This window comes from Corvus kubaryi, unplaced genomic scaffold (genome assembly GCF_017639235.1).
Source record: "Corvus kubaryi isolate FWS band 111438036 unplaced genomic scaffold, C.kubaryi_AGA036_p1.0 split1-131, whole genome shotgun sequence".
Lineage (NCBI taxonomy): Eukaryota > Metazoa > Chordata > Aves > Passeriformes > Corvidae > Corvus > Corvus kubaryi.
Genome location: NW_024582073.1, coordinates 10,058,824 through 10,081,520, shown reverse-complemented (window position 1 = coordinate 10,081,520; position 22,697 = coordinate 10,058,824). Strand labels below are relative to the sequence as shown.

At 34.6% G+C, this 22,697-nt stretch overlaps 1 protein-coding gene across 3 annotated transcripts in view; it reads right to left on the bottom strand.

Moving 5' to 3' along the window:
- ARAP2 (ArfGAP with RhoGAP domain, ankyrin repeat and PH domain 2) overlaps positions 1–22,697 on the bottom strand; it is a 124,994-nt gene that overhangs the window by 42,546 nt on the left and 59,751 nt on the right. For all 3 annotated transcript variants that reach the window (XM_042053426.1, XM_042053425.1, XM_042053427.1), the window contains 10 exons: positions 22,305–22,390; positions 21,434–21,616; positions 19,221–19,395; positions 17,522–17,656; positions 13,219–13,360; positions 10,914–11,016; positions 10,087–10,285; positions 8,013–8,076; positions 3,061–3,224; positions 873–1,085 (listed from right to left, as the gene is read on the bottom strand). In XM_042053426.1, the coding sequence (XP_041909360.1) occupies positions 873–1,085; positions 3,061–3,224; positions 8,013–8,076; positions 10,087–10,285; positions 10,914–11,016; positions 13,219–13,360; positions 17,522–17,656; positions 19,221–19,395; positions 21,434–21,616; positions 22,305–22,390 (1,464 nt within the window). The remainder of the gene's footprint in view (positions 1–872; positions 1,086–3,060; positions 3,225–8,012; positions 8,077–10,086; positions 10,286–10,913; positions 11,017–13,218; positions 13,361–17,521; positions 17,657–19,220; positions 19,396–21,433; positions 21,617–22,304; positions 22,391–22,697) is intronic.

Here is a 22,697-nt window from a genome sequence, read left to right as displayed (position 1 = left end):
TCTGTCAACTTTTCCTATGCCCCTCTTATTGCTGTGCCTCTACTGCAATTTTATAGCACAGTTTTGCAGGGAAACCACTTGTTTCTTGCAGTTTTCAAATGCTGCAATATAGAAACAACTAGAAATATAGCTATTTTGAAAGAACATTATAAAAATCACCACAATTTACATGATAAGTAATTAATGCATTAGTAATCTCACAGTTCTATTTTTAACCATACAGAGATACACATCCTCATGTTTTAAACACATAACAATCTCCAGTGACAGGAAGTTACTTAAATTTTCTTTCAAATTGAATTAATATTTCTTAGGGAAAAAAACCCAAGTAACAGTTGTTAACAAGTTTATATTGTTAATATACATAAGTTTGCTTGTTCATAAAACAGACATGAAAAATCTAAACAGCAAGGCTGTCATTTAACTATTGTGCAGATGATAGCATCAATATTTTGTCAGTTTTGAACCACATATGGTCAAAGGAGAGTTCACACTTTTTTCCTACCCTAACATATATGTGTTTCTTCATTCTATCTTAAATGCTTCTTTAAAATGTAAATCATCACCTTCTACTTTGGCTGTTCCAAACATGACACAGTGCAATATTGGTCTACTGTTTACAAATATATTGTCAGGGAAACATTACTCTTTGATATTATTATTCTGTTTCACTTAAAGGCAATAAAATCATCTCTGATTAACACGGGTCTATTGCAGCCAAGTCCCAAATATTTTTTCCTCACTACAATTGTTTCACCAATTATGAAATAACGTAGGTTGACACAGGGCAAGTTAATGAACAACCCCCTCAAATTTGATACTGAAAATGTACATATAACCTTTATTGTATTGAATGTTATCAAATACATTACCTAATGCAGAGATCCAGAATGGATAAAGTTCTTTAGTGAGAAGCGCATCATCTATTTGAGAAAGGAAACTTTTCAGTACTTCAGTCACATCTTCAAGCTGATGTTTTCCTGCTCTTAGTTTAACACTTCTTGCATCTTTTTTGAAGCTTTCCAGCAGTTCAGCCACACTGGAAGAATCACCATTCTTAAGATAGATTTGCTTGCTACCTAAACCTAAGGCACAGAAATACAGGACAGAAAAAAAAATGAATATAAAATCAAGTATTCTGTTAAAAATTCCAGACATCATTATATGAAAACTATATGTGGCTGCCAAACATGTTGCATTTCCTAACAAAACCACTCTGACCTTTTACACACTGCAACGTCTTCTTACACCCAACTACATCTCTTTGCAAAAATATTCACCATAATAGTAAGCAAGCCTGGGATCACTATTTCAGGAGTATTTTACAGGCAATTCAAATCCCCAGATCTCTTCAGGACTTCCTAAAACAGTACTTTCAACAGGCACAGTAACGAGAAGAAGTTTTCATGATAGATATTGTATTACACATAAAACACAGCTGCTTTCATGAGAAAACTCCTTTTATTTTATTACTCTACTGATGAACTCAGCTTAAGACTCAGAGTATTATTGCATTCATCCAACCTGAAATATTTTATTCTTAAAAGCCTCAAGATAAGTAGAAAATATCCTTTTTTCTGATTTTTCTCATATTCTGGAAGACATCAGTCAGCTATTATTCTTGTATGTAACAACTAAAACCACTAAAGGCAACTTAAAAAGAAAAGGTATAGTTCAAAACAAAGTCATGACTACCTTCAATCACTGCATATGTGATTGTAATCAAAACTTTTGTTTTTCAAAACTTGTGTAAGTTTGGCATAGATGTGCAGTCCTGTTTATCTCTGTAGAGGTGTTTTCTGCATTCACATTTCTTGAAAGAGGACGGTACTTTATGCCAAACCCTGCTTTTCTTACATACCTGTCAAATTTAAGTACTCTGTCAAAACCTGTGAAATCATGTCTAATGTTTCTACAAGTCACCTTTCCTGTAATGCCCACAAGTACTTCCATTTGGTACTGCCTTTGTGGTGTTACTGTCAGGAGCAGCCCCGGAACGCAATAGCATCTGTCTTCTTAGACTACAGCTTAAGACAGAACCTTTACAACGATGATACAAAAGATGTATGCATGCAAGTAATGCATGCAAATAATTCCTTCAGCTTTCAGCTGAGCATTTTAACAGCTACTAATGCTGATCCCGAAAAGCATATTTTTGATAAAGATCTAACTGATTTAAAAGACATTAGGAAACTGAATTTTAATTTAGACTACACAAATAGCTCTAAGTGGCAGACGTAATTAACCTGCTTTAACAATTCAGTGGATGAAATGGTTTAAACTATACTTGGAATAATTTCTATTGCTAATGATTAAGAAATAATTTAGCAAAGCTTTTTCCTTAGTTTTAGGCACTAGGTGTAACTCCAGTACAACTATTTACAATAATGCAGTGTTGCTATATTCAAAGGTTATTTAGTTAAACTTCAACGACTCAGATAGAAATTAGATGTTTTCATACTGACAGAGGTTACAGACACATTTATACCAAAGACCAATTTGTACAGGGTTGATATTCATGGAGCATCTCACAAGAAAACTTATGCATTTGAAGTAGTAAAAGGACACAAACATATCTGCATATGACCTAATGCCATGGAAAGTTATGCTAGCAAAATTTACTTAAATAAATGGTAACTGACTATACATCCTTAGGCTATTTCACTGAAAAAACAGCAGCCTAAGACTGAACTCAATTCCACAGTTGATGTCACCTTCCAAGAAGCTGTGCTCATACCATAGCTTTTCCAGGTTCAGAGAGTTTATTTTCTGGGCTGAGCTGTCTGCACTCAGGCACTGGACCCCAAGGCTGTCTCATAAGGCAAACAACACAGTATTTAAAATAGAAAGGTGTTTATAAAGGGCATTTACCAAGCTGTATTTCCCCAAACTGACCATTCTCAGATGTGTGGTTGTGTATTGCACCATCTCATCAGAATGGCAAGGCTAGTGAAGGGCATGGTTTAAGTAATATATAAACTCATTCAATAGGATCTGATACTGGGGGTGCTTAGGTATTACACAAATGATCTTAGCTTGAATAAAATCCACTATACTTACCATACTGCGTAACAAATGCTATGCAGCTGTTCACTATAATAGGAACATCATTTTTGCTGAGCTGCTGATCTTGTAATGCATTACCATCTGTACCTGCTGCTTTTTCAATTGCAGTATACCAGACCATGAAATCCAGCCTTGTATGGCCATGGATATATAGAGTTCTGAAAAGTATAAAAATATTTTGAGCTCAGGAAAGAAATAAAAAAATGGTGTTATTGTACTACGGCAAGAAAGCAGATGTTCAGAAAATAAAGAAAAAAAGAAGAGAAATACTTGGAGTAAGACATCAAGGCACCTTTCCCCACATAAAGCTGTGATGGTAGTCTGTTGTTACAGCATCTTTTTTTTTTCCAAATACATTTGTATTACCAGTGCTATAAAAAATGACAGAAGATCCACAAGCATTGTCACAAGCCTTTGAAAGAACCTGCCAACATTTTAATTACTCTTCTTCAGTCTTGGTCCTACGCTACGCATTCATATGTCCACACCACAGTTAAGCAGGAAACAAATTTAGAGACAACTTTCAATACTGTAAAAAGCTTTCCTTCTTTTGTATTCGCGCCCCTAAACACCACACACCCACCAACCTCTTCTATAGAGCAGCTGAGACATACTGAACTTCCCTCCTACACAAGTATCAAAACGATCACCCACTATCACAAAGCTAAGGAACATATACAAAAAAGATAAGAGTTGAGGCAGAATAAGTTAATGCAACACTTTGACTGTATATCAAAGCACAGCCTTGTTCTGACTCTTTTATTTAAGCATGCTACAGTAATCTCCTCTGTGCCACCCTGACAAGCTAGCTTCTAAGAGAAAATAGCAAAATTGAAAAGTTTAAGAGTGTAGGTCCATCCACATGCATGTGTGTAATAAACAACTTCCTAAAGTATTAAAATAGTAAGCAAACTTTTCTACATACATTCTCTTATCTCCCACTAAAGACACGTAAGAGGTCAATTTTCTCTAATGACCATTTATTTCCTAATTATGAAAAGCCAAAATGCTCCACTGAACTTCTATAAAAATGGTTTCATCAAAATAGAAAAAACATTCATTTTGATTATCTCATTTGAGGGGGAGAAAGCATTTTATATGATGAAGGAATACTTAATTTCATTTCGTTTTAGTAGTATGTTTCTATTTGGCTTTTATAAATGTTTCCATTCTAGCATTCCTATCTTGGTAGGAAGGGAGGATGCAGTCAATGTATTACATACACAGAGCCAGGATCTGAACTCTTCTCAAGATCCACCATACAGACTGAGCCATTCAGCAGCAGAGTAGATGACACTAAAATATTTCATCACACTGAACCACATTTTTAGGAAGTCCTTATTTCATGACTTCAAAAGTCATGTTAACCACCACACATGCCTGGATAGTAGAAACACAGCCTCTCTCTCCCACTAAGAAAAAAATAATAATTTGCATAAAGCTCTCCTATTTTTGCAGCAAAATGAGTGTGCCTAATTCAGTGCTGTCAAACTTAAGGTTCCTTAAGACTTGTCTAAACAGGTAGTTCTCAATCAATACCTTCCAAAGAATACACCACTACATGTTCTGGTATTGCTATTGCCATATATATAGAAGGAAAGTAAGAAGTTTGAATTGAGTAGAAAAAAGTTTGACAGTGCATGATACTCTACTCCTTTGCTACTACTATTCACAGATCAGAAGTTAGGACAATGATTTATAAAAGATATATGGTGCTTTCCAACACAAGAAATGTAGATATATTACTGTGTTTTTATTTCCCCTACAGAACAGCAGGATTCACATTATGGTATTACGCAAAAGGATAAATGGAAGTCTCAACAGATTATTTTTTATCTAAAGAATTATGATATATACAGGAAGCAGCATACTGTAAAGTAAAAATATTATTACTTCTAAACAAGAAAAGGGCAACTCTGCTGCATATCAATGAATTGATACCAGAGCAGGAGACAAAAAATACCATACTGAACTTCAAAGGTCATATAAACTTATCAGTATTTTTCACAGAGATACGAAAGTCTAAATCATGTGCCTGTCAATCAATTGTTGTGATATATGAATTACCTAAACTATGTGGAAAAGATCACCTTGTATTTTATGGATCTTTCAATCTTCCCCTCAATGCATCACATTAGAAAAAAGATACCAGAAGTACAAAACGATTATGTTCTCCTAGTTTTCTAAAATTTGAGAACCTGCTAAGCTTAATTTGATTACAGAGGAAGAGGTTACTTAATAATTAACAAAGAAAATGTGGTATTTGTTTAAGTTGTGGTCCCATAGGACCAAAACAGTCGTGAAAGAGAAGTTGGTGGTAAGAAACATAAATGTGAAAATCATGGACCCTGGATTGTTCATAGAAGGCAACTGATTATTTTTGAAAAAATTATACGTGCCTAGTCAAAAATCTCCAGAATGGTGGCATCAAAAAGTAAGATAAATCAGAGAGGCAATTTCACTACAATACCATAAAAGCGAAGAAGGGAGAAAAGGAAATTAAACCAGTGCCAGACACAGTTCAGAACTCAGTCAATTTCCTGTGGAAGTGGCTTAAAAGCTCATCTCAAACCTCAATAATTTTTGGCTGAGAGAGAACACACATAGAATAACTTTAAATCAGAAAAACATACAACAATTTACAAATTAGATGTTTAAAGCAGTCCTTCTCAGTTTAGTCCTTTCAGACAAATGTAACAACATTTTTAATTTTCTTTTTCCATAATTGTAAATGATTTTTTGATCTCTTTGAACCTGGAAGCACGGAAAAGAAAAGGGGAAATAATTTCCAGCAGAAGAGCAGAACTTTCCTCAAGCACAGTAGGAGTCTTCTACAGAACTTTATGAAGCAATAGAGGTAACTTTGCAGAACTAACCTCTGTGTTCATAGTTTTCAGAGAGAAGTAATAACAAATACATGCATTTCTCACTAAACTGTCATAAACAAAATATAAAGTTATATTAAATCTAAGGTTTAAGACTAAACATAAACACAGGCTGAAACACAGTGATATAGCACAAAACTGAGGAATTTAAAGATTTTATAGAAGTAATCATGTTTGAAACTATTTGTACTGTAATGTTTATGAAGATCTACCATGCAGATTACCAACTATTTTCCACAGACTCAACCGAAATGCATTCCTCCAATATAAATGCACTGCCTTCTATAGTACATTTATGTATGCGCTACTTCTTCCAGTTATAAAAATTGACAAAGATCACACATTTCGTAACGAATAGATAGCAGTAGTGACAATATGGCGAAAAATGGCAGTTTTCTATGTTGTGTGAAGCACATACTGTCCATAGCCAAGAAATTAATAATTTAAGTACTCAAACAAACAAGGCGGCCTGCGAACACAGATTTCTGCCTTAGTGAATTGAGAGAATTGAATTGGCACAAGTGACTGCAGCAGTCCACAATCACTGAGTCTCAACATTAAGGAAGCTACTGTACAGCTTTATTGTTGACTACCAGCACAGCCTTCTGCCACAGCAGTCAGACAAACAACATACATAACCACACTTCATCCACAAGTGTGCAAAGGCTTGTCTTTAACCCATCCTGCAAAATCCACTAGCTTTAGCTATGTCTACAAGCTTTGTTGTACAATTCTGCAATGGGAAAGCAGTGGTACCAAGTGATTTTGGGTAAAGTGGGCAGGGAGAGAGAGAAACAGACATCAGAACAACTCAGTGTTCTCTGGCAATTTCCACATGATTCTAGTAATTTACCTGTCTGAAAACAGGTACTAAGTAAGAATCAATATGAAATTATTTTGGAAAATCAAATTGCAACTAAAGCATGGACGTTACATAAACAATTACTGTAAATGTAACCAAGCAACATTTCTTCAAGGAACTTTCAAAAGGTCTTACATCCACCATTTCATATAGGAAGCACAAGTCCTTTCATCTGACTCTTATGTTTATATTAATTCTGGATTTTAGAATTTTGTGCCCATAACTTCATTTTATGAGAAAACTTACTGCTATCATCACAGGGTTAAGAAAAGAACAATGAATGAACCATCAGCATAAAGAAATTGTGCCAGTATGTAGGGAAGGTTTGTTACCCATAATAAGAAAGAGCTAACTACAAGAGAAGCATAACAGGGAAAAAAAGAATCATCTGGATTACATTATGGTCTGAAAACATCCACAGACACCTAAAACGAGCTTAAATTTTTTCAGAAAAATATAAGAAATATTTGAAACTGAATTGTCTGCACAACTGTGTTTCTTGAAAGCGTAGCATTAGAGATTTTGCATTAAATTCTACTTATAGAAGATACATTTAAAAACTACGGTACACAGATATTTTCAGACAACTTTCTTCTTTTCATTTGTGCAGATCCCTCTGCTGGCCTCAGTTGAACTACACAGGAGTAGCTGTTTCACCAAGGTACTATGGAACTTCTGTTTGGATAGCAACAGGAGATCAAGTATCACCAGTCACTTCAAGTGTTTTAAAAGCACAGAGGAGAGAGAGATCAAGGGAAAAAATCCAAACTGAGTATGGAGCAAATCAGAGGACACCTCATTCATATCCTCTCAAACCTAAGATAGCAGATTGAGAGACAGAATTCTGAGACATAAAAATGATAAAAAAACCAGGAAGTTGGTAGTAAATGCTCCAATGAGATACTTTTTTAACAGGGTAAAAGGAGATAGGTCATTTTGAAGAAACCATTATTGGCAGACTAATCTGGCAATAATTTTCTCAGTGGGAAAACTGCTTTTAATTAAGTAGTGCTTGTTAACATTTCGTGACACAGACATAAAATGTAATTAATGCACAAAGATATTCCCTCCTTTAAAAAGTCTGCAAATTTACTCTCTTGCTAGCAGCTCTAAGTGAAAAAACTCCAGAACTCATCAACGATAATTCTAAGATATCAATATAAAAACAGATCAAAGCTTTATTCAGGTAGGAACCTTACCTTCCTTTTTCAACAAGCAGCAGGACATCTATTCTCTCTCCGTTTTGCATCACACTACTGGTTGCTGAAAAAAAATACATACACATCCATATGACCTTCACAGACACATATTTACAGACAAATGCATACATGCATGCACATACACTTTTTTTTCAAAATGATCTCCAGTGGCAAATGGAGCACTGAATTCTTAAACTTAACAAATAAAGAATACTGCTGATAATAGAAACAAAACTCCACAAAATACCACATTACATTTACAAGAAAAACTAATACAGAGTATGATCAAGAAATTTTAAACATGTATTTTTTAATGTGAGAACATGCTACAGTGTTTTATTACACTAAACTTGTAAATACAAGTTGTAGAAGACAGAACGATTCAGAAGTAAGCTGGATTTTGGAATCCATTAACTTCTTGCACCTTAATGGCTGCACATATTTACAATAACATAATGCAAGTTATCTGTTAAGCGTGAAGATCAGTGCCATCCTTCTTTATGTTGCTTTATGTTATCCCTGCTAAAAAAAGCACCCTGTAAAACACCTACAGCAAATACATCTGGATAGTTTTCAGTTACAGTGCTTATAAAACTATACCGCACACTGTAATAAAACCAGTAAATTAAATGTAACCTGCTTACTAATTCAAAATTCTGAAAAGTTAATTTCTCAAAGTGCATGTAATATATTATCCCCACCTTACTTCAACTAATTCCCGGCGACAGTAAAGTCCTAAATACCAATGAAATTCAATAAACACATTGCATGTTATTTGATGCTTTTGTATCACATCTACTCATAGCCTCACCTATATTTACTGAATCAAATATCAAGAAGGTAAGTTACTATACTTCCATAAATGATTCATTATTTGTCAAGTTTCATTTACACAAATCAGTATTAAAGGTGGAGCAGATTTGTTCTGGAGAAAATAGAAATCAAAGAAAAGAGTATGGATCTATAATATTTCCAAGAAATACAATTACTATTAAAAAACCCAAGCAAAACCAATTCTCACCCGAAAGTCAAAAGTGTTTCATTTTTATACATGAGATATAATATACACAGATTTTGCATGCTTTCATGATTCTGGCACAGGCAATTACAGTTGCATCATCAAAACAAATATCGGGAACAGTTCTCCTACTGCCTAATCTTTTAATTCTGAATTAAGATCAAAAGCATTCACAAGTTAAAAGACACCTAGAGGCATAAAAACATTCCTGATTAAAAACCACCTTCATGTTGTTATTCACACCAAATATAAGGTGGCAGTAAATAAACAGTAGAAAACCCAATGGCATTTAGGCAAGCTCCTGCAAAACAGTCCACATTCTGTCAGCATTTATCAAGAGGATTATCAGCAAAGAGCTAAATTATCTTCCTATGTTACTTTATTATAAACCTTGAATTATATGTACTTTTCTATATAACATATTGCCTTGTTCAATATAAAATCAAGTAGGGCAGATACGCTTAAAAGAGGATTCAGAGCATAATTACAAACAACGATATAAAATTGGTCATAGAAGACCATTTTTACAAATATTCTTATCTTTCCACATCATGACACTGAGCAAATAATATTTTTAGTATCAGAAAAAAGTCTATTAGTCTGTGAAATATTTTTCCAAGAGAATTATAATTTTCCAGTATGTTTGAGTATTTTAAAACTAGACCTGTCAATCATCTCAAGAACATGCTCTGCAGTGAGTATTTCTGACCTGTCAAAAATATGAGACAATAATCCCAAAAGGTTATATATTATTATTCAATTCTGTACTCCTGTAAGACAGACATGGCTGCAACTGGAACAAAAACCGTCATCATTCATTTTAAAGATGTGAAAAATTTCTCTAGCATGTGCCAAAAAGTAGGAAAAAAAACCCCAAGACAGAAATTTACTAACTCCATATTTAGATAAGAGTTGGAATAACATCTGACTCATGTGAAGGAATAGTTACTGAGCTTCCCAAAGTTTATTACTTTGAAATGTAATAGAAGTGTCCTTAACAGTGAATTAATCCCACAGAACATTTTCTGAATACTAGATGTTAAACCAAGTTCTTACTTAATTCTTGCAACCTCCTTAGATATATGGAATCTTCTTCAGCATCCTCCATTTCAAGACAAAAATAAAGGCTCGACTTCTCTATAGCAAACCAGCCTTTTCTCCACTGATCCAGGCTATGGCAATCTTTGTAGTACAGCTGCCCAATCAGGTCACAGTCTCGCTCTAACAACGATTCAGCCACAGGAGGAACAAAATGCTACCAAAGAAAATGGGGTGAGTCAGATGAAGAAAAAAACCCTCCGCCCCTAAAAAACAAAATCAAAATATTGCAAATCTATAGGATTCTAGGAAGAAGGTCACAGTAAAAAAATAAAGATATATCACTCATAAATCCACAGATACACTAAATTTAAAATATAAAATCAAGTTTAACATTTTTTCCATTCCTACACTACAATTCAAATATTTTTGCTTTTAAACTACCATTGATTTAATTAGTAATGTGATTATTAACATTTGGAACAGTATAAAATATGGTATCGCTTTATGAATTTTGTTTCAGCAAATAAATTTAACAGAATTGCAACCATAAAAATCTTAGATGAAATATATTCATATAGTATATCTCTTTATACTAGAGCACCTTTAATATATTCTTAAGGTCGGTATTAAAATGCTGCTTCAATTCCTTTCACCTTTTATTATCTTGTTTCAAACATTAAATCACAGAAGTTATTTCTTTCTGCTGCTCAAGAAACCTTTACACACAGGATAGATCAGTATTCATCAATAATGGCTTCTCAAAGGTTTTAAGCTAACAATGACACTTTATTATTTGTGCAAAGGCTCCTGGCCTAACTGAAAAAGATAATTATCGGTATTACCTTAGCTATTGCTGAAGTCCATTTTCTTTGTGAATATGCAGTTTCAGCTCCAAATAGAAAAACACGTTCTGACATTAAGTATATTTCAAATGTAAAGATGTCCCTAAAGCAAGCAAGAGAACACAGGAGTTTTATTTCACTATTTTTTCATTCTTTCCATCTGCATTTCTCTACCAATATTACAAGTACAGCGCAGCTAATAATAGAGCACTTTACAACACAACAGGATCAAAGTACTTTGCAGGTCAATAATATGTGTTTTGAGGCTATGGTGTAATAGTTTTCTGAGTAATTCCAAAATGCATAAAAATGTTTACATATAGTCATTAAAAATATATACGGAATTTTTTGCTTTTTCAAGTTCATGCAATTTGAACAAGTATATTTTTGTGATGCATTCAAAATATTTTTTTTAATGTTTAATATAAGCAGAACAGCTAGTTAAATGGGAAATTATAAACAAGTTGAAATGTTGGTTCATAGGCACTTCTAGATGTCATTTGGTCTAATCTCCTGCTCAGAGAGGGATTATCACAATGAGAAGCCTTGAGAACAGTCAAGGATGGAGAGTACTATTATTCTCACCAACCTATTCCTGTCCTCCATCTGCCCTCTAAGAAGAGGCTTTTTCTGTCAGACAGCCTGAATCTGCTGGGGCGAAATGCGTGGTCACTGTGTATCACCTGCCATCACCAAGATGAGTAGGACTACTTTGAAGTTGCTGTACCTCGAGGTGGTCTTAAAAGTTTTCTTAAGGTAGATTCTTGGGTTTTTTTCTTTTTAAAAATTATACCATTATTTAAGCAGATGAACCCTGGTTTTTTTCAATTTTTAATGGACAAATAAGGACAGTAAAAGAAGAAAAAGCAAACCAGTTTAAATTGGCGTGGAATTTCGAAAGTAAACATAATGTGAAAGTTAGGGTTGGTCAGTCTTTAACTTACAAATTATGGTTCACCAATTTATAGCATGATTTTATCTGTGACCTGTCCATAGATGCCAAATAGATGAAATATGCTTTTTCATTTTAATGCTGGAGACTGAGATTTGTCTAAATGTGGAGAACTGAGCATGAGTCACTTCTGTCATTTTCAATAACCACTTTGAAAATTATATAAACACTTAGTTCTGACTAACAGAATAGGTCTTTTTAAGGACCAGCTGCTTCACTACATGAAATATCAAATCTAAAGAAATTTCTCATAAAACTCCTCAATCGCAGGTAAACCACAACAGGAGGTTAGTTATTCCCTGAGAGTGAAGTGTTCAGCCAAGATGTTTTTTTAATTTAGGTAATACCCAAAAATGGAACCACTTGGAAATGCTGCAAGCAATAGGTTATATTTGAAGACAGAAGAAAAAAGTGATATTTTTTTTTTCTTTTTTCTGGATATCACAGAGCTACTGCAGAATAATGAAGGTCACTTCCCTATATTTGATAGCATATTGACACACCACCATGTTTCAGGATTTCTCCCCCCTGTAGTGGTCTAAGTCCTTTATTCCTATTATCTTTTTCAGAAACTTACTGAATAGACAATGCTTCCTTTGCAGATGATTTTGTTTTGTAACTAAAAGCATTACAGTATTATACGATAGAAAGTTATTTTTATTTTAGGTGCATATAGACATGTTAAAAAATTTAAAGAAAGTGTTATGGAGTCTGTTAGATAAATACAAAGTATATTTTAAACAAAAATGTTGCCCTAAAGAAATCGAGTATCACTGGAATCAGATTTACGTCGCTTTCCATGTGATGTTTGTCATGTACAAATGGCATGTGAGAGAGTTACAAAAGAAAAAACAAGACCCCACAAAAATAAAGCTGCTATCTTCAAACGAACAATATTCATCAGTTACTCTGTTGTCCTCAGCTACAGAACAAAGAATGGATTTCGAAGACCAGTATCTCTGTGACCAAATCCAGAAGCATTGTGGAGAGCTCTAGTCTGCAGCATTTGAAGGAAGAAGCAAAGCAAGAATTTTGGCCTGAGGCAGTGGTCAATCCCAGAAAGTAAAATGAGTATTAATTGTTCAATTTATCATCATATAACCTTTCAAGCACTGAGAATATGCATTACAGATTTAATAACAGATGTATCTAATTTAAGCTGCCCTTTTAAATTACCCTCATATTTTCATTCTATCACTATAAGGAAAAAAAAAAAGAAAATCCCTAAATATCACACAGCACTAATTTCTTGACATCAAATAAAACAATTCAGCTTTTTTTCAAAATTCCCTATTCAAAATTCAAGAAAAAAATTAATAGTTTGTTTATTGAAATATGAATTCAGGAGCTTACCCTCTATTTAAAAAGTCTGACTTGTGTACTACAAGGCAGATAACTTCATTGATGTCAATCATACCATTAGGAGTGGTAGTTTTATCATTTTCATAGTAGCTCAGAAAGCCACTTTCTAAAGTGCACCATCTTTTGTTGCAATCTGTGATTAAAGAAATAATAGAAAGGTCAGGGTTTTTTAAGTAAGTTTTTTTTTTCTGAAAAATAAGTAAGCACAAGGTGGAGTAAAAATTCTGCAGAGCAACTTCAATTAATTCAAGTAATTATTACAACTAAATGTTTATTCCCTCTTATGACCTAAATACAAATACAACACATGACATAGCATAGTAATGTTTATTCGTTACTGAAAATACTCATGAATTCATTCTAGCTTACGTCTAGCTCTTAGAACAAAATCTGAGGTGCACCTGTTTCCACTACTGCAGAGAAGCAGATCCTAAATGAAAAGACTATTTTTATTTTCTACAGTCTTAAAATTCCTATACAGCTGGCAAAATATTTCTGAGAATTTCATAAAACAGATCTGGCAAAAAAACACCCACAAAATCAAACAAAAAACCAGTTGCAATTTGCAAATGCTTACCATGTTACCTTATATTTCATTCAATTCCTTTCTCTGTTGTTTCCTATATGGTTTATACATGTTTTATAAATATTTTGGTATATTTTATTAGTATTTATTTGTATCATGCTATTTGCTATCTAGTACTATCTAGATTCTGTCTAAACACATTTTAAGTACTAAAATAAACATAAGATAAATGGCTTGATAATGTATAGGTTTACAGGAGTTAAGCACCGAACTTTAAGGTTTTGAATGTTCAGGGGTTTGTCCCTGAATGTTCCCCAGCTTTTCCCCTCCCATCTTCCAAAACGTATTCTTCAAAACAGCTCACTACTGCAATATTCATTAAACTATTAAACTCTCAAGGAAAACTTTGGAATATCAAGGCTTTTAAAAGGGCTCCATAAAACCTTTTACACTAGAAACAAATCAAACTTGAGCCTCTAAACCTCTAAGCTTTACTTTTTGATCCACTACACCAGAATAGCACCAACATTTGAGCTCTCTTCTTGCTGATATCAACAGCTGTTAGTTAACAATAACTCTCCTAAAAAGTTACGCACCCCTGCTGAAACCACTGATGCTGCTATAACGAGAGGTACACACAGAGTTGGTTCTCTCATGTACTGAGATGTGCATAATGAAAAACGGGGCTGTATTTCCAGGTGTTCCACCTGGTTGGTATAAAACCTTGGTTAATTCACAGCACTGAATGATTTCTTGAGTGTCCTTTTACCATTAGTTACCCCTCATTAGTCTACAAAGGGGAAACAGTTTCCTGTGACAACAAACATAGCACTTACATTTCAAGCCCTTGGTGCTAAAGACAAGGCTGACAACTGCCTCAGGGACACGTAACACTGAAGAAGAACTTAACTCTAATGGTTAAACTGCTTCATAGGATTCTGAGTTGGAGCCCTATCCACACACAGCATTTAAAAAAAAAAAAAAAAGCCCCAAATTTAGACAAGCGCTGTGAGAGAATGGTACTCCCCCTCTGGCCTGCAGAGGACTCCATTAGCTCACAGCAAGTCAGAACTGCTTCAACAGGAGATCTCTTCTCTAGACCTAAATAGTTAGGTCAGATTTTTCAGGTAACATGACCTTATTTGAATATCTACAGGCAGAGGAGGGAACTGAAACTGTTTCTCCCACATATTAGTACTCTAACCCTCAAATTACTTCCTAAAGAGACTAAGAAGGAAAAAAATATTTCCACTTATTCACAATAATTTGCAATATACATATTACTTCATGTTAGTGAGATTTAGAAGCAGTTCTGGATGTAGTGAAAGAAGAGAAAAAGAAAGATTATATATTTTATGTTTTAAATAGCAAAAAGTACTTCTGTCATACTACTTCTTAAACATGACAGAGATAGATTAGAGCCCTAAGGCAAGAGCAGTTTCTCATTCAAAATTGCAGGGATTTTTGTTGTTGTTGAAAGGATGTCATTAAATCTCTCTCCCCTGTTCCATTTGTCTCCTTGAACAGCAAATGCTTAGGGAAACCTATCTTCCCAGGTATCTGTAAAGAGGCCATCCCAGAAATATCAGTCCTGAAAAACCCATGGGTAATTCAACATCAACACAAAAACGAAGCAAACAAACACCCACCCCCAAAAAAGGAAACAATAGAACATCCACCATCTTCAAGGCACTATCACAGTTTCAGAGAACAAAGCTTGAGCTGAGAGAAATCTCGTTCTTTTCCACTTACTGTATATTCCTCCAAGTAGTAAGTGCAATGCTAAGCAACTGACTACAAACTTTCAAAGTATCTTCATTTTTGTCCACTAAAGACTTGAAATGGAAGACATTCAAAACTTCTTGCCTGGTGGTTTTCCTCATAAATTCTAAGACATCCTACTAAAAATGCTCAGTCTCAGTGCATCTCCCCCAAAAAGGACTACAGAAGCCATTCTGTGAGCACTTTCAGCTAAATCTTCAATCTATACAGGTACTTATAAATATACTGCACTTCTAATATGCCATTGAAAATGCCTCAGAAGAGATTGCCTTGTATCTGCTCTCTGCTTCCCTAAGCACTGACTTCTGGGTTTGTAATTTTTTTTATGAATATAGATACAGATACCCACAGCATGGAAGATCAGGCCTGAACTTGGAGCAAGTAGTAATGAGCTTTGCAGTTATTGTAATAAATGGTTAAAAGTTTTTTTTTGGTTGAGAAGAAGTTAAAAGTTGCTTGTTAGAGGAGTGGGGGTATGCAGTTAATCAGTTAATTGTTATTGCGATTGTACGGGTGTAATGTTGCCATGTGCCCACTAGATGGGGACACCAATGGGGGAAAGTAGCAGGTCTATAGAAAGGAAGAGAATGTTCTAGAATGTTCTTAAGATAACCTAATACCCATGATGTAAACACTTTGGGGGATTATTGGTTAGGGGGCAAACCAATCACTCTCAGCCCCAGAGACTGACAGAATTGAACACCAATGAGGACCCTAGCAACGAGCCATCAGAGGGAGGATCTGAGCTGCACCAATCACAGCATCAAAAGAGACTATAAGAACTGCTCTGGGGCTCAGCCCCCCCGGTCTTCCTGAGGGACCCGAGTCCAGGGGAATACCGTGTGCGTTGCACTGTTTGTTTTTCTGGGTTGTTGAGTGGGACTTGGGCTTACCTCAAGTCTCCGCTCTTGGTTTTCTTTTTAATAAACAAGCAGACTTTTATTCCACCCAAAAAAGTCCAAGCCTCGTTTATAACAGTTATTACATTGTTTCCCAAATAAGCTCCTCACAATTTCAGAGCAATCCTAGGTAAAGTCCTACCCAGCAGCAGTCCTCTGTCAAAACAGGCATCTGCAAAGTTGCTGGGAAATGCCTGTTATCAGGCATTAGCTCAGTTATCACCCAATGCTTTCAAGAATTTGGAACCACACTAACATACAGATTCTTCAAAAGAACGGGAATTCTTTAAACAGGAGTTTAAACGGGAGTTCTATGCTTTAGCATGCTTTTAGGATCCACTAAGGATCTTAAAGGCATATGCCATGAGAATATGGACACAATCATACAAAAATATGTATACACCAGTGCAGGATGCCATGTAAGGATTTTAGCAGCAATAAATTCAATAATAAATCACCACAGATTTTTAAAATCCACATTATTAGTTTAGATGGAAGAAAAATATATGAAGACAAATGGGGAGAAAAAGGGAAAAATTATCTGATAACACTTCTCAGAAAAAAATAAAAACAGAAGACTGATATGCACAGGAGACCACATATATCTACCATGATATACATGCATTATCACCCCATAAAGCTCAAGTTGTCATAGAGTTCTTGTAGATGCTCATTTTTACTTGGAAGATTTTGTAAATTTGTGAGCTTGAAAAATACTGTGCTAAAAAGTCAGTGCTACTTGTAAAGGACTTCTGTAATAGAATCATTTTGGATGAAAACTAATTTTTGGCGTTTGTCTAAATATAATTAAAGCAAGAAGTGTTTCTATTTAGTTTTTATCATTTACTGTGTTAACCAAACAATTTTTCAGAAGTTTAGTCTTCTTCCTCTGTCAACCACTGAATGAAGAGATCAAGACAAAAAGTATTTTCTTTATCTAAAAGAGGTCTACTGAATCAAAGAGGGTATGTTATATCAAAGACATTTTATCTCAAAAAAAGAAATGCAGTAAGTTACAAAGAATAAAATTCATCCAAGTCATACATATTCATGTGTTGTTCAAATACATAAATTAAAAGTGAAATACCTTCTTTTAATTTCTTCTCTGTAGGAAGCTTAGCAGCATTAGAAGAAACTTTGTACAAGAACTCACAAAGAAAGGTGGAATGTGAAGAATCTTCAGAGAAGCCACTTTCAAAACAAGTATCATAGTTTGGGAAATCTATGCAAAGACAAAGGAGAAAATAACATACAGATCTTCAGTTATATCAGTTAAATCCATTTTTCCACACATCTTTCTAAATGCATGTCTGTAAATATGTAGTTGCTCTGCAGTATCTTTACTACAACACTAATAAAACTTACTGGTTTTATTTTTATAATTAGACAATATACTCACAAAAAACCACTGGTTCACATTTGTTACAATGTTGCCTTTTTTTATCCCTGCTTGCCAAGGTACTATAAAATACTCTTTTCTGATGTACCAAATTTTGATTTTCACGCCTTATGTAACATGCTTCAACAGAAGCAGACTGCTTCTCTTGAGGGCTTATGTAGAGTTTACCAGCAACTCTGGCAGCAGAGAGACAGTGATTCTGGGAATCATCATCCACATGCACTCATCTCCCTTTCCCTAAAGGTAAGAACCTGATGGTGCTGTCTTGGCTGCAGGGCCAAAAGCGGAAAAGACAGAGCCAAGACAAGCAAACCTCTCTCTACAGCTTTAGGACCACTTGAGATCATAGCTAGCAAAAAAAACCACCCTAGCTCCATGTCTGTACCATGACTGAGCTCATCATCCTATGATCCAGTGCATGGCACTGGCCTGAGCAATACTCAAGCAGAAGTTCAGGCACTTTGTTTGCCCTTGGAAGCCTTCATTCATTCCTGTGTTTTCCACTAAGACCTTTTTTGTTCAGCCTATACAGTGTTAATTGGAAGAGTGACACAAGCCAATGGAAAACTGCTCCAGGACTACATACACATACATAGCTTTTCTTTTTTCAGTGTAAATCTGAATGTGAACTTTCGGCCCCTGACTGTTTCAGATAGTATCCAGCCCTTTTAAAAGAAAAGCTCAGTCACACCCATATGCCTCAATTTATTTATTGTTAAGAACAGCTTTCTGCTTTCAAGAGCCTCATAGCAGCCACACATTGCAAACAGAACTGTTGACTTCCAAGCCAAAGTTCGTAATTTTTTCTGCAACAGAAGCTGTGATGGGAAAAAGAGGTTTCTGGGATAGATCATATTGCAGGTTCAAGAGGTGAGTTTTATTTTGGGAGGAGAGCTTGTGAAAAACCAGCTAGATCTGTGTGCAATAGGAGTAGATACCAATTTAAATAATCTTTAAGAAAAAAACAAAGTGCTGGATGAATTCTTTAGATATATGTATATAGATATATATAAGATATATAAGATAGATATATATAAGATAGATATATATATAGATAAATGTATATATCCATATTTTTTCTAGTAAAAGACTGATAATATTGACAGAGAAGATGAAGGGTTTTTTCTGTGCTATAACTAAGGGTATGAGATCTATAACTTATCACTGTGTTGTCCAGGGTTTTTTAAGTGCTAAATATGATGTCTGAGCAAAGTAGTAAATCTGTACACAACTGAAATTGTGCACTAATAAAATCCAGTTAATGCCACCACAACTGCCCCTCTGCTATACCACTATTTTTTCAAAGCAAAGTCAATTTTTCTTCTGAATTTTTTCTTTCTCTTTTTCACAATATAGAATTAGATCAAAAGAAAGAAATCCATCGTACCTGAGAACTTATTATGGTACAGGAATTCCATTTGCAGCCTTTGTCCAGCTTTCTTGGCAAGTAAGTACGGGGTGCTGTAAAGAGGGTCTCCAGTGGCACACATAGCATCAGCCCCGCTGAAGAGTAACATCAGAGTTTCTAGCACATCTTGCTTGACTACAGCAGCACACAGGGCCTTATCACAGAGAGGGGAAATAGGAAGTCTGTTTAAATTAGAAAGTTACTGGCAACAAATACATGCAAGGTAGATGCAAATCCTTTCACCTCTGATACAGCTAGACCATAAACATTGACAAGTATCTGGTCTGATATGGTCTGAATCTAGAAAAACTCAGCAACAAGAACAAAAATATCCCAAAACATCAACCCAAACTCTGCAAGATGTTGCTGTCACAAATTTCACTTGGGAAGAATAACGTGCATTAATACAATTGGAGGGGAAGCTTGCTTTTTATTTATATCAAACTATTAAAGAAAATCTCTTATTATTTCAGAACTGAGAAATTCAACCGAAGAGATGAGATTAGATTCTTAAACTCTATTACTTGGACAAATACTGAAATTCCTAGGTAATTTTTTTAAAAAACACAGTCAATAAGGTAAATTACTCTTCAGTGTATCTTAATACTTGTTCATCTTCCTTGAAATTCAAACATCTCACTGCATCATAAACACGAGTCTCCTTTTATTTTTGTATACACAGACATGATCAACTTTTTTTTTTTCTTTCACAAGATTGGTCCAAAGCCTTAAAACCAAAAATAGCTATGCAATTACAGCAACATATTCCATTAAAATTTCTATTATTTAATATTTATTTAATTTATTTAGTTAATGAGTGAGTTTTTCTTAAGTAATTAAAGCAAAAGTCACTCAAAATAGGAAGAGTACTCCTGTAAAATTTAGCTGTTCTAATAAACACATAAGCACCCGGGAGGCGCAAGATAACACAGAAGACAGTTCAGTAAAAGTTCTGGAATTACTTGGCAGTGAACACCTTATTTCATGGTAATTTCATGTCTCCATAGAGAATTTGATAACTTGTCCCAGTATTTAAATGATTATTTGACATATATCTTTCCCCACAAAAAACAAACCCCACAGATGTAAGAAAAATCATGCTTGTATAACGTTGAGCTTCTTTCTGTGGTCTGCAGTTATAGTATTAAACAAAATCTCACAGCTATTACCAGTAAATAGAAAGCAATCCAAGTGTCTCATTTTGCAGTGACAAAGAGCTCCCCATGATGCCCCCAAATGTTTCCCAACTCCAATGAAATGCAGAAAACAAACTTAAGCTATACAGCAAGAGGTTCTATACTTCAGCTAGAGGTGTTTCAGTGATAACTACTCTTATATGCCCTTATTTTAAATTATGTGTGTAACTAACATACAATTTACCAAATGTACAAAAAATAACACTTCCACAGTAACAGTGAACAAATGAGATGACTATGGTTCAAACCACACAACTTTTAAATGCCACTGCCTCCCCACAATCTCTGCATATCCTTTGAGACAATTTGACTCACGTAATTGAATGCATTAAAATTGCAAAATGCATTAAAACTCTTCTGTATTCATTAACCCTAAACAATCATGACTCAAACCATCAAATATTAGAATTCAGTCAAATGGTCATCAAAATTTACAGAGAGATTGATAACTAAAGTTGTCCATTTTATAACTCTATAGAATTTGGGTTTTTTGTAAAAGGAGAGAACACACATTTTCCATCATTAATTTTAGCTTTTTCATTTCCAGTAAGTTACAAGCTACTATGTAAGTGTGTATGAGCTCTTTTCACCATTGATAACAATGAATCCTCTACTGTATTTGAATGTTAGATGTCAGCCACGTAAGGTATAAAAAAACCCCCAAACGTAAAGAAGTAATCTAAAGAAGTGAAGTGGAAATATGCATCCCTAGACTACACTTGAATTAAAATAAAGATCTATATTTTAGTGGTTCAGGAAAACATAGGAAGAATTACCATAACCATAACCTTCTTCAAGCAAACTAACGGGAAAAACAAGAAACGGAGTAGTCATACAATGACTCCTGCAAAGGCTCCTAAACAACCCTTACTCAACTGTGCCAGAATGCCACTCAGGATGCTGAATTAATTTCTCACCAGCTTAACAAGATGACCAAATTGCACACAGATACAGTACAATCCAAAATATAGTATGGGCTTAACCATGCTATATTACCTTATTCAACTGCTCCTTGGTTTTGTAGAGAAAAGGTGTTTTCCTGAATTTTCCCTCTTTGTATTTTTGGGTAATGAACGCTATCCTTTTTTCTGCAGGGTCATCAATATGCAATTCTTCATCTGGAGGAAGATTTCCAGCCCAAAAACTGTTTGCCCTCTTATTTCCAATGACGATAAAGAGCTAGATGAGATGCAAGGAAAAAGTTAGCAAAACAGCATGAAAGGTATGAAGCTAGCCTCTAAACAGTTTTCACCTGCTAAAAGTTGAAAAAGAAAGTTATTGAAGAAAACAAAATTGTCTAGAGGAGACAGAAGCCTCTCTCAGTCACTGCCTATGGTCATCTCTAAATTAATAATAAAGCCTGCAGTCATCATTTACCATCAACAGCAGCTAAGCTTTACAAGGCTAACCAGTTGTTACACTTCATTATATATTAGAAAATACTAGTTAAAGTTCAGAGAAGAGTAGCATGTGTTTTAAAGAAAACACTGATGGCTCCAAGCCTATCAGGACCACTTTTTACCACCATCACTTTTTAACACCCCAAGCAGCTAAGCTGGTAGTGAGAAGTTTCCTCTATTTTCCCCTTTCTCCATCATGAGTACTCTCCAAAACTATTTTGTTTCTTTTTCCCCAAAAATATTAGATACTTGGAGAAATACTAAGAGAAATTGTACATTTTGTTAGCAAAACGAGTATTTTGAATTACACAAAGGTACATGATGCACAGAAACAGTGATTTTCCTGTAACAGCACCATATTGTTTAGCTGTTTTATGTTCAGTTTTCTTGTGAGTAAGGCAGTAAATAACTCCTTTTCGTACAGTAGGTTTCAAGATGGAAAAAAGAGTTAGAATATCACAACATACCTCAATAAGTTCATTGCTCCAAATGCTAGCATCCATTTTTAGACTTCGGACCTTTGAATCTCTTGGTCCTAAAGATCTGTGTTGTCCTGAAAATCCAAGAAAATTACTTAACTAAGGCACTTAAACAGGTTTTCTCTTCTGCTGAGGTAACAAAACAGTGTGATGAAACCAGATTTATTCTACTTGCTGTTTTTAAAAAAGGTTAGGTTTGACATTTGAATATTAAATAACAGCATCAAAAATACACCTATTCGAAAAAAAAAAGTTAATTTCATTTGATAGTAATGAATAAACAAAGTAGGCTGTCTCATGTAGACTATTTCTGGGAGAGTTTGGTTTGAAAGAAAGCCTAGAATTAAAAACTATTTCCTTAAATTTACTGCTTAAGGACAT